Source organism: Microcaecilia unicolor, chromosome 1 (assembly GCF_901765095.1).
Source record: "Microcaecilia unicolor chromosome 1, aMicUni1.1, whole genome shotgun sequence".
In the NCBI taxonomy this organism is placed as follows: domain Eukaryota; kingdom Metazoa; phylum Chordata; class Amphibia; order Gymnophiona; family Siphonopidae; genus Microcaecilia; species Microcaecilia unicolor.
This window is the reverse complement of record NC_044031.1, coordinates 469,740,165-469,755,485: the sequence shown is the minus strand read 5'-3', so window position 1 is coordinate 469,755,485 and position 15,321 is coordinate 469,740,165. Positions and strand designations below refer to the sequence as shown.

Sequence of the window (15,321 nt, the reverse complement as noted above, 5' to 3'; positions counted from 1 at the left end):
CCGAAACCGGCTCGAGCCGGCCAGTCTTCTTTCGTCCGCGCTCGGTACGGTCGTGTTACGCCGTTCGTGCCCCAGAGAGTCGACCTCGCGCGTCCTTTTCGACGTGTTTTTTCCTTGTTTTCTTTAAAAAAGTTCGGGAAGCGCTCCGGAAGTGTTCCGGAAGACCCTTTCGGGTTTTCTGCCCTTCCTGTAATTTTTCACAACTTTTGCCCCGTAAGTTTTCTTTTGTTGTCGGGGTAGGCCTAGTTTGGCCTCGGTCGAGATTTTTCTCCCTTTAAATTTTGGTGCTTCAATTTTCGCCATTTCGGCCTTTGATTTCGCCGGCGTGATTTTTCCGCCCATGACATCGAAGCCTTCCAGCGGCTTCAAGAAGTGCACCCAGTGCGCCCGGGTAATCTCGCTCACTGATAGGCACTCTGCGTGTCTTCAGTGTCTAGGGGCCCAGCACCGCCCTCAGAACTGCAGTCTGTGTTCCCTGTTACAAAGGCGGACTCAGGTAGCGAGATTAGCCCAGTGGAACGTTTTTTTCTCGGGCTCTTTGTTGACATCGGCACCGGAGGCATCGAGTGCATCGACGTCGTCAGCGTCCGGACCATCTTCCTTGGCTGCCGCTCCATCGACTGCATCGAGGCATCGGACCTCTGCATCGGCGCCGAGGCATCGGGCGACTGTATCGACGTCGGTGGTACCGAGACTTCGTCTGCTGATGTCGTCGGACGGAGGTGCATCGTCAGGAGTGCAGGTGAGGGCTGTCCATTCCCCTGCTGGTGGCGGTGAGCCTTCAGGTGGGTCTCCTCCTACCCTGAGGGCTCCTGCGGTACAGCCCCCCCGGGATCGACCCTCTTCGGTCTCGGCCCCGAGGAAGCGACGGATGGATTCTACGTCCTCCTCGTCGGTGCCGGGGAGCTCCGGTGACATGCTTCGGTAGAAGTCGAAGAAGCATCGACACAGGTCTCCTCCCCGTGTCGGCACCGAGAGCTCTGGGTCGCCGAGGGATTCGGCACCCAGCAGGCATCGGCACCGAGAGGACCGCTCACCCTCTGTTCAGGAGGTGTCGATGCGCTCCACTCTGGACAGCCCGGAACAGCCTCCTCGCCCGGAACAGGTTCTGACGTCGACGCCTGCATCGACCTCTCGGCCTTTTTCTGCAGCCATTCTGAACGAGAGCCTCCGGGCCGTTCTCCCAGAGATTCTGGGAGAGCTGTTGCGCCCTACCCCTCCGGTACCGGCGGTGCTTGCGCCTCCGGTACCGTCGAGCGTGGCGCCGGCTGGTCCATCGCCCAGGTTGAGGTCCCCGACGTCGGTACCGCGTGCGGTGCCGACCGCGGCCACCTCCCAGGAAGGCTCCCCGACTACGTCGGCGGAGGGAGCTTCGCCGATGCGGGCGAGGGAGTCTACCTCTCGACGCCCCCATCGTGGACGTGGCTCCACGGAGTCGAGCCGGGCGAGGTTGCAGACACAGGTCCATGAACTTGTGTCTGACACCGAGGGTGCGGCCTCGTGGGAGGACGAAGAAGACCCCAGATATTTCTCTGACGAGGAGTCTGAGGGTCTTCCTTCTGATCCCACTCCCTCTCCTGAAAGGCAGCTTTCTCCTCCTGAGAGTCTGTCTTTCGCTTCCTTTGTCCGGGAGATGTCTACGGCCATCCCCTTCCCGGGGGTTGTGGAGGACGAGCCCAGGGCTGAAATGTTTGAGCTCCTGGACTATCCTTCTCCACCTAAGGAAGCGTCCACTGTTCCCTTGCACCATGTCCTGAAAAAGACATTGCTTGCGAACTGGACCAGGCCATTAAGTAATCCCCACATTCCCAAGAAGATCGAGTCCCAGTACCGGATCCATGGGGACCCAGAGCTGATGCGCACTCAGTTGCCTCATGACTCTGGAGTTGTGGATTTGGCCCTAAAGAAAGCTAAGAGTTCTAGGGAGCATGCTTCGGCGCCCCCGGGCAAAGACCCTAGAACCTTAGACTCCTTTGGGAGGAAGGCCTACCATTCTTCTATGCTCGTGGCCAAGATCCAGTCTTACCAGCTCTACACGAGCATACACATGCGGAACAATGTGCGGCAGTTGGCGGGCTTGGTTGATGCTCTTCCCCCTGAGCAAGCCAAGCCTTTTCAGGAGGTGGTCAGGCAGCTGAAGGCGTGCAGAAAATTCCTGGCCAGAGGAGTTTATGACACTTTTGATGTTGCGTCCAGGGCCGCTGCTCAAGGTGTGGTGATGCGCAGGCTCTCATGGCTGCGTGCCGCCGACCTGGAGAATAGAATCCAGCAGCGGATTGCGGACTCGACTTGCCGTGCGGACAACATTTTTGGGGAAAAAGTTGAGCAGGTGGTAGAGTCTCTCCACCAGCGGGACACCGCATTCGACAAGTTCTCCCGCTGGCAGCCTTCAGCATCTACCTCTACAGGTAGAAGATTTTTCGGGGGAAGGAAGACTGGTCCCTATGCTTCTAGTAAGCGTAGGTACAATCCTCCTTCCCGACAGCCTGCGGCCCAGGCTAAGCCCCAGCGCGCTCGCTCTCGTCAGCAGCGTGCGCCTCAGCAAGGCCCCGCGGCTCCCCAGCAAAAGCAAGGGGCGAGCTTTTGACTGGCTCCAGCAGAGCATAGCCGACATCCCAGTGTCAGTGCCGGGAGACCTGCCGGTCGGGGGGAGGTTGAAAGCTTTTCACCAAAGGTGGCCTCTCATAACCTCCGATCAGTGGGTTCTGCAAATAGTCCGGCAAGGATACACCCTCAATTTGGCCTCAAAACCTCCAAATTGTCCACCGGGAGCTCAGTCTTACAGCTTCCAGCACAAGCAGGTACTTGCAGAGGAACTCTCCGCCCTTCTCAGCGCCAATGCGGTCGAGCCCGTGCCATCCGGGCAGGAAGGGCTGGGATTCTATTCCAGGTACTTCCTTGTGGAAAAGAAAACAGGGGGGATGCGTCCCATCCTAGACCTAAGGGCCCTGAACAAATATCTCGTAAAATAAAAGTTCAGGATGCTTTCCCTGGGCACCCTCCTCCCCATGATTCAGCAAAACGATTGGCTATGCTCTCTGGACTTGAAGGAGGCCTACACTCACATCCCGATACTGCCAGCTCACAGACAATATCTGCGATTTCAGCTGGGCACACGCCACTTCCAGTACTGTGTGCTACCCTTTGGGCTCGCCTCTGCGCCCAGGGTGTTCACAAAGTGCCTAGCTGTGGTAGCAGCGGCATTTCGCAGGCTGGGGGTGCATGTGTTCCCATATCTCGACGATTGGCTGGTGAAGAACACATCCGAGGCAGGAGCCCTGCAGTCCATGCAGATGACTATTCGCCTACTGGAGCTACTGGGGTTTGTGATAAATTATCCAAAGTCCCATCTTCTCCCAATGCAGAGACTCGAATTCATAGGAGCTCTGCTGGATTCTCGGACGGCTCGCGCCTATCTCCCAGAGACGAGGGCCAACAACTTGTTGCCCTCGTCTCGCGGGTGCGAGCGTCCCAGCAGATCACAGCTCGGCAGATGTTGAGATTGCTGGGCCACATGGCCTCCACAGTTCATGTGACTCCCATGGCCCGCCTTCACATGAGAACTGCTCAATGGACCCTAGCCTCCCAGTGGTATCAGGCCGCTGGGGGTCTAGAGGACGTGATCCACCTGTCCACGAGTTTTCTCAAATCCCTATATTGGTGGACGATTTGCTCCAATTTGACTCTGGGACGTCCCTTCCAAATTCCTCAGCCACAAAAGGTGCTGACCACGGATGCGTCCCTCCTGGGATGGGGAGCTCATGTCGATGGGCTTCACACCCAAGGAAGCTGGTCCCTCCAGGAACGCGATCTGCAGATCAATCTTCTGGAGTTACGAGCGATCTGGAACGCGCTGAAGGCTTTCAGAGATCGGCTGTCCCACCAAATTATCCAAATTCAGACAGACAACCAGGTTGCCATGTACTATGTCAACAAGCAGGGGGGCACCGGATCTCGCCCCCTGTGTCAGGAAGCCGTCAGCATGTGGCTCTGGGCTCGCCGTCACGGCATGGTGCTCCAAGCCACATATCTGGCAGGCGTAAACAACAGTCTGGCCGACAGGTTGAGCAGGATTATGCAACCTCACGAGTGGTCGCTCAATTCCCGTGTGGTACGACAGATCTTCCAGGTGTGGGACACCCCCTTGGTAGATCTCTTCGCATCTCGAGTGAACCACAAAGTCCCTCAGTTCTGTTCCAGGCTTCAGGCCCACGGCAGACTGGCATCGGATGCCTTCCTCCTGGACTGGGGGGAGGGTCTGCTGTATGCTTATCCTCCCATACCTCTGGTGGGGAAGACTTTGTTGAAACTCAAGCAAGACCGAGGCACCATGATTCTGATTGCTCCTTTTTGGCCGCGTCAGATCTGGTTCCCTCTTCTTCTGGAGTTGTCCTCCGAAGAACCGTGGAGATTGGAGTGTTTTCCGACTCTCATCACACAGGACGAAGGGGCACTTCTGCATCCCAGCCTCCAGTCGCTGGCTCTTACGGCCTGGATGTTGAGGGCGTAGACTTTGCCTCTTTGGGTCTGTCAGAGGGTGTCTCCCGCATCTTGCTTCCAGGAAAGATTCCACTAAGAGGAGTTACTTCTTTCTATGGAGGAGGTTTGCCGTCTGGTGTGACAGCAAGGCCCTAGATCCTCGCTCTTGTCCTACACAGACCCTGCTTGAATACCTTCTGCACTTGTCTGAGTCTGGTCTCAAGACCAACTCTGTAAGGGTTCACCTTAGTGCAATCAGTGCTTACCATTACCATGTGGAAGGTAAGCCAATCTCAGGACAGCCTTTAGTTGTTCGCTTCATGAGAGGCTTGCTTTTGTCAAAGCCCCCTGTCAAGCCTCCTACAGTGTCATGGGATCTCAATGTCGTTCTCACCCAGCTGATGAAACCTCCTTTCGAGCCACTGAATTCCTGCCATCTGAAGTACTTGACTTGGAAGGTCATTTTCTTGGTGGCAGTTACTTCAGCTCGTAGAGTCAGTGAGCTTCAGGCCCTGGTAGCCCAGGCCCCTTACACCAAATTTCATCATAACAGAGTAGTCCTCCGCACTCACCCTAAGTTCTTGCCAAAGGTCGTGTCGGAGTTCCATCTAAACCAGTCAATTGTCTTGCCAACATTCTTTCCCCGTCCTCATTCCTGCCCTGCTGAACGTCAGCTGCACACATTGGACTGCAAGAGAGCATTGGCCTTCTACCTGGAGCGGACACAGCCCCACAGACAGTCCGCCCAATTGTTTGTTTCTTTTGATCCCAATAGGAGGGGAGTGGCTGTAGGGAAACGCACCATATCCAATTGGCTAGCAGATTGCATTTCCTTCACTTACGCCCAGGCGGGGCTGGCTCTTGAGGGTCATGTCACGGCTCATAATGTTAGAGCCATGGCTGCGTCGGTAGCCCACTTGAAGTCAGCCTCCATTGAAGAAATTTGCAAAGCTGCGACGTGGTCATCTGTCCACACATTCACATCTCATTACTGCCTGCAGCAGGACACCCGACGCGATAGTCGGTTCGGGCAGTCAGTTCTTCAGAACCTGTTTGGGCTTTAGGATCCAACTCCACCCCCCGAGGGCCCTGTTTGTTCTGTTCCAGGCTGCACTCTCAGTTAGTTGGTAAATTTTTTAGGTCAATCTCATTTATGTCCTCGCCGTTGCGAGGCCCAATTGACCATGGTTGTTGTTTTGAGTGAGCCTGGGGGCTAGGGATACCCCATCAGTGGGAACAAGCAGCCTGCTTGTCCTCGGAGAAAGCGAATGCTACATACCTGTAGAAGGTATTCTCCGAGGACAGCAGGCTGATTGTTCTCACAAACCCGCCCGCCTCCCCTTTGGAGTTGTGTCTTCCCTTGAAGTGTATTGTCTTGCTACATACTGGACTGGCCGGCTCGAGCCGGTTTCGGGCGGGAAGACGGCCGCGCATGCGCGGTGCGCATGGGCGCGCGAGGACTAGCAAAGGCCTTTGCTAGTAAACTTTCCGATGGAGGGGGCTGCCGAGGACGTCAACCCATCAGTGAGAACAATCAGCCTGCTGTCCTCGGAGAATACCTTCTACAGGTATGTAGCATTCGCTTTATATAAGTATGCACATATGTTTGATAGCATGTTTTTGTAGATGGGCATACACATGGGTGGCATCTGGGCTGCATATACGCATACATAGTTATGCCAGCTCTGTCTGGTGTAAGTGCTCTGCTCATGCATACATGAGCATATTTGTACTGGTATTCTATAATGAAAAGTAGGCGCCAGTATATGCACATAATCTCAAAACAGTACTTGATCATCTCATGCAAATATTAGTGAAAAAAGTGGTAAGTTTTTCTGTAAATCTGAAGTGATGTCAAGTACAGACATCACTGAGAGCAAAGCTCACTTCATCTGCATTTTGGCTTCTTTCAGATATGCCTCTCCCAGCTCTTCAGAAAGTACGAGATGTTTCCGATGCATCTAAGGAAACCTTGGCAACACTCAATAATTGCCTTGCTCTGATCTCCAGGCATGAAGTGGTCAGTATGTGTTATACTGGAAGAGCGGCACATTAATTTTTCATGAATGGGTTATGTTTGCTCGTGTGGCACATTTTAGAAAAGGAGTACTAGAAATGCCTTTAGATAAATAACTCTCCTTTTAGACATGCTTCAAATTCAGTAAGGTAACCAGTTGGTGACTTGGCCCGGGATGATTCATGATGATGGAGGTGGGAATAAAATGCTATCTTTGATTACCACCGGGTTTTTTTTTCTGCACCTCCCTCACTAGCTAACAAAAGATCCACTGTTGGCTTTGCCAGTCTGTTTTACAAAACAGACATAGGGAAATTTTGTTCATTTCCTCTCCTTTTCCCTCAACCTCCTCTTCACTGCAGATTTGCAAGTAGGAAGTAATGCTGTTATAACCACCATTGCATCATAGGAGGCCAAGAGTATTAGTAATTTCTGGAGCAGAAAGAGCTAGTGTGACTAGACCTGTCTTGGAATAAGGATTATATTCACAGCTGTGACCCTGGTAGTGCCTGGAAACAAGGTAGTATCCAGAATGATTTGAAACACAGCACAACTAACCTTACAAACTAATGGAGAACTGCACAATTTATGTGTGGTTTGGTTTTGTGTGTTTTTTTTTTTTCTTTGATATGTAAAGCCCGTCAGATTTTCAGAATGCTTAGAAAAAAAAAATGAAAATATGCCAGTTAAGATCTGTGATGAGTACTAGCTTGAGCAATGTTCTCTAAATCTGACCGCCTGTCCGTGATCATTGGACATCTGCCACATGCCTTTATTAATGAGAGGCATTGGTAGCATACTGATGATCAGCATGGCTGTATGCCCACCTGATTTCTGATGGGACCTAAATCTGAAATTTATTTATTAATGGACATGTGGTAAAAAGTAAAATATAACAGATTCAAGGAATGTTTTTTTTAATTTTATTTTTAATGCATTTACAATTTAATTCAAGTACAATTCTTGAAAACAGAAAAGATGACTGTTATGACAAATTCTAATAATTAAATCTACCATAATTATCCAATTACATGATAAATTTACTCATCTATAGTCTGCAATTAGGAGGCAATTCACAATATTAAGGAAATAGTAAAGAAAAAAACTACCAAAAAAAAAAAATTATGTGACTGAATAGAGATTCCACGATTGCTAATTCTAATTACAGAGTAGAGGTGATTACAATTCTTGGTTGTGACATAGGTGATTCTGCTATCTTAGATTCTAAGAAAGTATTTAGTTGTTTAGAATCAAAAAATACATAATTGAGTTTAACTTTATTACACATTTGCAGGGAAAGTTTAACCAGAATAAAGCACCCAGCCGTAATACTTTGGGGCGCAATTTAAGAAACTCTTGTCGTTTCCTTTGGGTTGCTTTTGAGACATCTGGAAACATTCTTACTTTACAGTTCAAAAAAGTTTGTTCTCTTTGGAGAAAAAATTGCTTCAAAATCCAATCTCTATCGGGCTGTAGTATAAAAGTTACTATCAGTGTTGCTGTTGTCAATCCCACTCTATCATCTTCAAGTATTTGAGTTAAGTTCATATCCAGAGTCTCTGTTGGCACTTCCAATCCTACATCTTGCAATAAATCTTTTTTTTTTTTTTTTTACAAAAGTTAGTAAATAGTAAATTTTTGATATGGAAGGATGTGCCTGTTCTGGAATTTTCAGAATTTGTTAAATATTTTTTGAAAGTTATAAGAGGAGAGATTGAAACCTGCTTAGGAAAATTTATTAATCTCAATGTATTTGAATGTTGATGATTTTCCAGGATTTCAATCCAATGCTCAAGATATATATTCTCTTTTATCAAACTAACTTGAATTTGTTGGCAATTTTGTATTGTTTTAGAATTGTTTCCAATCTCTTTGTCCAATGTGGTAATCTTTTTTTTCTATTTCAGGTATTTTTTCCGATAGAGTATTAGATTGTTGACTTAAGGAAATAAGCTTTTGTGAGAAGGAAGTTTCCAGGCCCACTAAAGCCTCCCAAATAGTGTCTAAAGTTATTGTATCAGGTTTTTTAGGTAAGAAGGACTTACTTAGTAAGCCAAGCTCAGGTGTAGGATCCCTCGACGGCTGTCTCACCAATGTCATGCTGTTCTCATCAAGAACACACTCTCCTCCTTCACCCACTGTTGCCAATGTGGGGATATCCAGCGTTACAGCACTTGAGTCGGCGCCTGCGCCAGGAGACCCCGTTGCTTGATGGAGGCCCGGGGTTTCCTGGTCCCTTCTCGATGTATCTGCCAGCATAGGAGGAGGATTCCACAGATTGGGGCTGAGTGATGTCTCTGCTTCTAGTTGGGAGTGTAGCAGACCTCTCCCTACACTTTCCAGCAGCGAAGGCGATCCTGACAATGCTCCCGGAATAAAGAAGCGGTCCAACATCCCCACCACGGGGCAGAGCTAGCACGTTGTCTGCCTCCCCTCTTAGGCATTAGAGATAAGGAAAAAGCTTTGATTCTCCAAAGTGGCAGAGGTAAGTTGGGAGCGACATCTCTCTGCTCTCTTCAAGCCGCCATCTTGCCTCGAGCAGATTCAAGGAATGTTAATCAGCCATAGTCAACAAAAGCTTGTCTGAAATATTTATGGTTGTGCTTGTGTGTTTGGTGATTATTACATCACATTGTGAGTTCTGAGAGACAGAAGACGTTAATAGCCTGGTTCTGGAATGTTTACCAATGTATGGGCTTGTGACCTCCCCAGTTCTGTGTGTATGGTGTGGGCTATAAACCTGTTTTACATATACCATTTCGTATATAAAGGAGGACTGTCATGCCTTTTGTTTTCTTGTTTTTAATTTATCTTGATAAAGGAAGAATACTTATAAAGTAAATCAGATTTTGTTTTTTAAGCCAAAATAGACAAATCAACTTGTAAATGGAAGAGTGAAAATGAATTGTTTTTGGATTGTAATTGTTTTACTTTTTTGAATGATTTTAAGAGTCTTTTGTTGTTTTTAATATTGAGGTACATGTTTAAATACTAGAACAAAATGACTAGCTTGCTGAACACATACATCACTGTATACAGTGTAGCAGGGGGATGCCCTGCATGGTTTTAGTGTGGGTGGAAAAATGTTTCTCTGAAGGTGGCATGCTTCACTGTGTAGCATATGTGTAAGCCCTGTCTCTAGGTTTCTCATAAATGCAGATGACTCAGGAATGATGGTTCCAGAACTGGTACAGCTTTACTTATTCAGGAAACTTTTAATTTAACATGCTGCTTCTCCACATCAAACAATGAGTTGAAGGCGTTCTTCATTTCTTTATTGTGTATTTGAGCTATAACACAAAAGAGAAGGGTCAGTATTATGCACAGATGGGCTAAATTCCACTTCATTCCTGTGCTCTTTGAGACAGGCTGGTTTAACTTTCACATTTATCGTGGTAACCAGTAACATTAGGGCCACTTCATGAGGGGTGTGCTGACTTCCTTTAACTTAATACCCCCTGCTACTAACTTTGCTTCAAATGACTTTACTCCTTCAGTCTACTGAAAGGATAGTCCCATAATACTCTTGAGTGTAGCGATTCACTAGTGACAAACACTCCAAGCATGTTGGTCAAGAAGAATTTCCCAGGAACATCAATTAGCCCTATATAGGAGCTAGATTGTAGTGGTCTGCACAGTCCTGCCTATAGCACATTCCTCTGTTTTTACAACTCCTGTGTTTCACTGCTTTTCACTTTCTAGATCTCTTGTTGTCTGAGCTATGCAGGGATTGCATGCAGTAGATTACTGTGTTCTATTACCAGAGGTATTCAAAACAAGTAGGGCTGTACCAAATATTTGATTTGATTCAGCCCTGAATAGTGCTCCAAATACATTATTCATATTTGGCCAAATAGTGATTTAAATTCAAATACAAATAATCTGGGGCTCTACTGTGCTAAATCCTACTGATATGAATACTAGATCTCTGATTTCTTGTTGCTTCTTTTATTTGTTAAAGCTCAATGCCCATTATTTGTATTTGGTATTTGTATTCAGGTGAATAATAATTTTCATTATTTGTATTCAGCTGAATAGTAACATATGCTATTTGGTACGGCTCTAAAAACATGAGTCCCCTAAATTATACTTCAGGAGCTGCAAAATTATTTACCACCTACATTTATTCCAACAAATGAATAGACTACATTTTAAGTAAATGTGAAAATGTGGTTCAAGGGCTTGTTTTATTTCTTGTGTTATATACTACCTGCAAACCTGAAAGCTATTGAGGCAGTGTACATTACTACTACTACTACTTAACATTTCTAGAGCGCTACTAGGGTTACGCAGCGCTGTACAATTTAACAAAGAGAGACAGTCCCTGCTCAAAGAGCTTACAATGTAATAGACAAGTGAACGGTCGGTCCGATAGGGGCAGTCAAATTGGGGCAGTCTGGATTCACTGAACGGTAAGGGTTAGGTGCCGAACGCAGCATTGAAGAGGTGGGCTTTAAGCAAAGACTTGAAGACGGGCAGGGAGGGGGCTTGGCGTAAGGGTTCAGGAAGGTTGTTCCAAGCATAGGGTGAGGCGAGGCAGAATGAGCGGAGCCTGGAGTTGGCGGTGGTGGAGAAGGGTACTGAGAGGAGGGATTTATCCTGTGAACGGAGGTTACGGGCGGGAACGTAAGGGGAGATGAGGGTAGAGAGGTAGTGAGGGGCAGCAGACTGAGTGCATTTGTAGGTAAGAAGGAGAAGCTTGAATTGAATGCGGTATCTGATCGGAAGCCAGTGAAGTGACCTGAGGAGAGGGGTGATATGAGTATATCGGTTCTGGCGGAATATGAGACGTGCAGCAGAGTTCTGAACAGACTGAAGGGGGGATAGATGGCTAAGTGGGAGGCCGGTGAGGAGTAAGTTGCAGTAGTCCAGGCGAGAGGTAATGAGAGCGTGGACGAGAGTTCGGGTGGTGTGTTCAGAGAGGAAAGGGCGAATTTTGCTGATGTTAAAGAGGAAGAAGCGACAGGTCTTGGCTATCTGCTGGATATGCGCAGAGAAGGAGAGAGAGGAGTCAAAGATGACTCCGAGGTTGCGGGCAGATGAGACGGGGAGGATGAGGGTGTTATCAACTGAGATAGAAAGTGGAGGAAGAGGAGAAGTGGGTTTTGGTGGAAAGACGATAAGCTCGGTCTTGGACATGTTCAGTTTCAGGTGGCGGTTGGACATCCAGGCAGCAATGTCGGATAAGCAGGCCGATACCTTTGCCTGGGTCTCCGCGGTGATGTCTGGTGTGGAGAGATACAGTTGGGTGTCATCAGCATAGAGATGATACTGGAAACCATGAGATGAGATCAGGGAGCCCAGGGAAGAGGTGTAGATTGAGAAGAGAAGGGGTCCAAGGACCGATCCCTGGGGAACACCAACAGATAAGGGGATGGGGGTGGAGGAAGATCCATGAGAGTGAACGGAAGAGGAGAGGACGAGGTCAAGGCAATGGCCATCACGGTGAGTAGGGGTGGTGGAACATAGCTGGAGGTTGAAGGAGGATGTTAGAGTGAGGAACTGAGAAGCGTGAGAGTTGGACAGGTCATCAACGTGTATGTTGAAGTCTCCGAGAATGAGGGATGGAGATGAGGGTTCAAGAAAAACAGAAAGCCAGGCATCGAAGTCGGTGAGGAAGGAAGGGAGGGATTTATCAGGGGGGCGGTAAATGACTGCCACTCTGAGTGGCAACGGGTAGAATAGACGGATGGAGTGGACTTCAAAGGATGAAAAGCAGTGAGACTGTGGTAGGAGGAGGGGTTGGAAGCTACAGGAGGGCGAGAGTAGTAACCCGACGCCTCCTCCACGGCCAACTAGGCGGGGAGTATGGGAGAAGAGAGAGCCTCCATGGCATAGAGCCGCAACTGAGGCAGAGTCGTCAGGGGAGAGCCAGGTTTCAGTTAGGGCAAGCAGGTGAAGGGAATGAGAGATGAAGAGATCGTGGGTGAAGGGAAGTTTGTTGCAGACCGAGTGGGCATTCCACAGTGTACATGAGAAGGGGAGGAAAGAGGGGGGGAGGAGGGGAATAGATATGAGATTGGAGACATCCCGGAAACGTTTGCATGGATAGGACGAGGACAGGTGTGGGGGACCTGGATTGGGATTGATGTCTCCTGCGGATAGCAGGAGGAGGAGCAAGAGAGTGCGGAGGAGGGTGGGGGAGGTAGGGCGACGAAGACGGGATGCACTTAGGAGGAATGGGGATGGGTTAATGGCAGGAAGGAAGTGTTGAAGGTTGAGAGCTAGGAAGGAGGAGGGGGACAGGAGAGATGGTGAGGTGGTGAGGGACGGGGGTGAGTAGGGTATTGCAGTAGTGAGCAAGATGGGAGAGGACATGGGTGGGCAGTGAGTTCCAGTGGTAGACAGCGGTAGGGGGAGGGGAAAAAGATTAGGAAGGGACAGGGCATTCAGGTACATTAGGTATTTTTCTGTCCCTGGAGGGCTCAGTCTGAGTTGCATGAGGCAAAAGAGTGTGAAGTCACTTAACCAAGATCACAAGGAGCAGCAGTGGGATTTGAACCAGGTTTTCCTGGTTCTCAGCCCATTGCTCTAACCATTAGGCTAGTGCTTCCCAGCCTTTTTTAATTTGAGGGCACACTTTTCAAGCTTGCTTGATACTCTGGACACACCAACCCAAATTTCTCAAGTTGAAGTATTTGCTAGTCATTGGCCACTTGACTGTGAAATACCAGAAAATGTACTTTAAACTATTTAAAAGCTAAAACACAATTAGACAGGTAATAGGGAACATGGCAGAATGGCTAATTGACCCTCTTTGAATGTCCATGACTAATCAGTGAAAAGAATTAAAATATATCACCTTTTCCCATATGGATAGAAAAGAATATAGCCCCCTCCCCCCTTACTAGTAGCACTTTTATCCTAGCCTTTCTCTCCCCACCCTCCACAGGCAGCACTTCCCCTCCCGACATATTTTTTTTTTCCTCTTGGCCTCCTCCACTGGCAGCACTTACACTCAGGGGCAGTTCAAGGCAGTCTGCTGTCTGAGGTGAGGTATGAGGTTGAACTGCATCGTGCTCTCCCCTCCTAAAGGCAACCTAAAGAAAGAGCCCACATGAAACTCTAGTCAGGGAGGAGCGTAAGGAGGTCCCTCACTCAGAACACTAGCCAGGCATTTGCCTCACAGAAAAGAAGAATGCAACTTATAGTCCAAATTGTTTATACTGAACAAAAATTAAGTTGAATTATGTTGCCTGGAATTATAATATTAAAAATACTGACCCCTGACTCTTCATCGTCACAGCGTTAAAACAAACATATATTCTGCATACACAGAAGCTTTCCTGATACAACAGTGGGTACAGAGCAGAACTATGGCATTTCCCCATAGAATTCCCTATACACAAAAAGTTTGATTCTGGTTTCATCTCAGTAATAGCATAACCCCTTTCTAGTAGCAGTCATTTTATGAATTTATACAAATCCTACAAAAGTCACTTGAAGGGTCTTTTAGTAAGGCGTGCTGGTGTTTTTAGCATGTGCTAAACTCTAGAGATGCCAGTGTATTCCTTTGGGTGTCTCTAGCATTTAGCGTGCACCTATTTTTAGCGCACACTAAAAACGCCAGCGCGCCTTAGTAAAAGACCCCCTTGGTGTATAGAACAAATCTACCATTTCCTAGGAAAAAATCAGCATCGTAAATATCACAGGAAGCCCAGAGCATCAGTACACTTATTGGGAAAATTGAACAAACGGGATTGCTACAGTTCCCAATGGACAATGCTAACAGAATATCTGGCCTTGGTCACACATGCAGAACATAAATATACCCTCTCCAAATACAGGATAAGTAACCACAAACACAAAAGTAGAAATACTTAGACAGACGTTAACTTGAAACCTCTAGAAGCCAGACTGCATGCAGCACAATACCAGAGAAATAGATACACATTTCCTCCTGTACAGTGCAGGGGTCAATTCCCAAAACTAACACAATAAATGGAAAATATTTTTCTAAGCGTGTCTCAACTATGATTTTGTCTGTATAGTTAGGCAATCTTCAAATTTAAATTACTCAGCATGGCTCCCTTATTTGAAGGGAATGTACACTATCTGAATGAATGTCTCCTACAAAGAAAAAAAATCCACCCTAAATTTTTGTTCATGCTAGCTAGTTCCACAACATAGTGTTAGTGGGAAGGGCATTCTTCAAAATTTACCTGAGTTAATAGTCTGAAATTTGCAGTTCAATATTGGAGTAAACTTCCTTCTGAACTTCGACACTAGGTAATTATTTCTTATTCCGTAAAGCCCTAAAAACATATTTGTTAACTTAACCTTGGAAGTTTTAGCATTATTGTATTTAGCTTTTGTTTGTTTTTATTTGTAATTCCTGACAGTTATCTGTTTTGAATTTTGTACATTGTAACTTGAATCTAATTTAAGAGAATTGGCGAGTAATAAATGCCTGTTTAACATAATTTCCTTGTCACTTGCAGCAGATGAATCCAGGAACTAGTGGGTTAAGTCCAAGTACCAGCAGGTGAAGATAGAGATAAACAAACTAAAGGCAATGATGCAAGAGGGCCAGCTCCTTCCTCAGTTAGTATGTCTCCATCTCAGCAGGTGGTGGACGGCTTTTTCTCCAGCTCCTGGGCCGGTGGCCAGTTTGAGCCGGGGGTGGCAGACTGGTGGTGTCCCCTTTGGAAGCATACGCAGTTGCTGGGCCCCTGCTGCACCTCAAATTCCCTCTGAACAGGCTTTTGCTGTTCCTTTCCTTCCCTGTTTGTTTCTGCCTCCTCACTTAAAAAAAAAAAAAAAAAAAAAAAAAGAGAACCATAGAATTTATTTAAGAGAAACAGAGAAGCACAGGGAAGTGTGTT

General features: G+C 47.5%; 1 protein-coding gene across 4 annotated transcripts in view; it reads left to right on the top strand.

Annotated features, from left to right (window-relative positions):
- The window catches only part of OSBPL1A (oxysterol binding protein like 1A), a 548,756-nt gene that overhangs the window by 189,137 nt on the left and 344,298 nt on the right, over window positions 1-15,321 (top strand). For all 4 annotated transcript variants that reach the window (XM_030213649.1, XM_030213658.1, XM_030213630.1 and 1 more), the window contains one exon: window positions 6,393-6,499. In XM_030213649.1, the coding sequence (XP_030069509.1) occupies window positions 6,393-6,499 (107 nt within the window). The remainder of the gene's footprint in view (window positions 1-6,392; window positions 6,500-15,321) is intronic.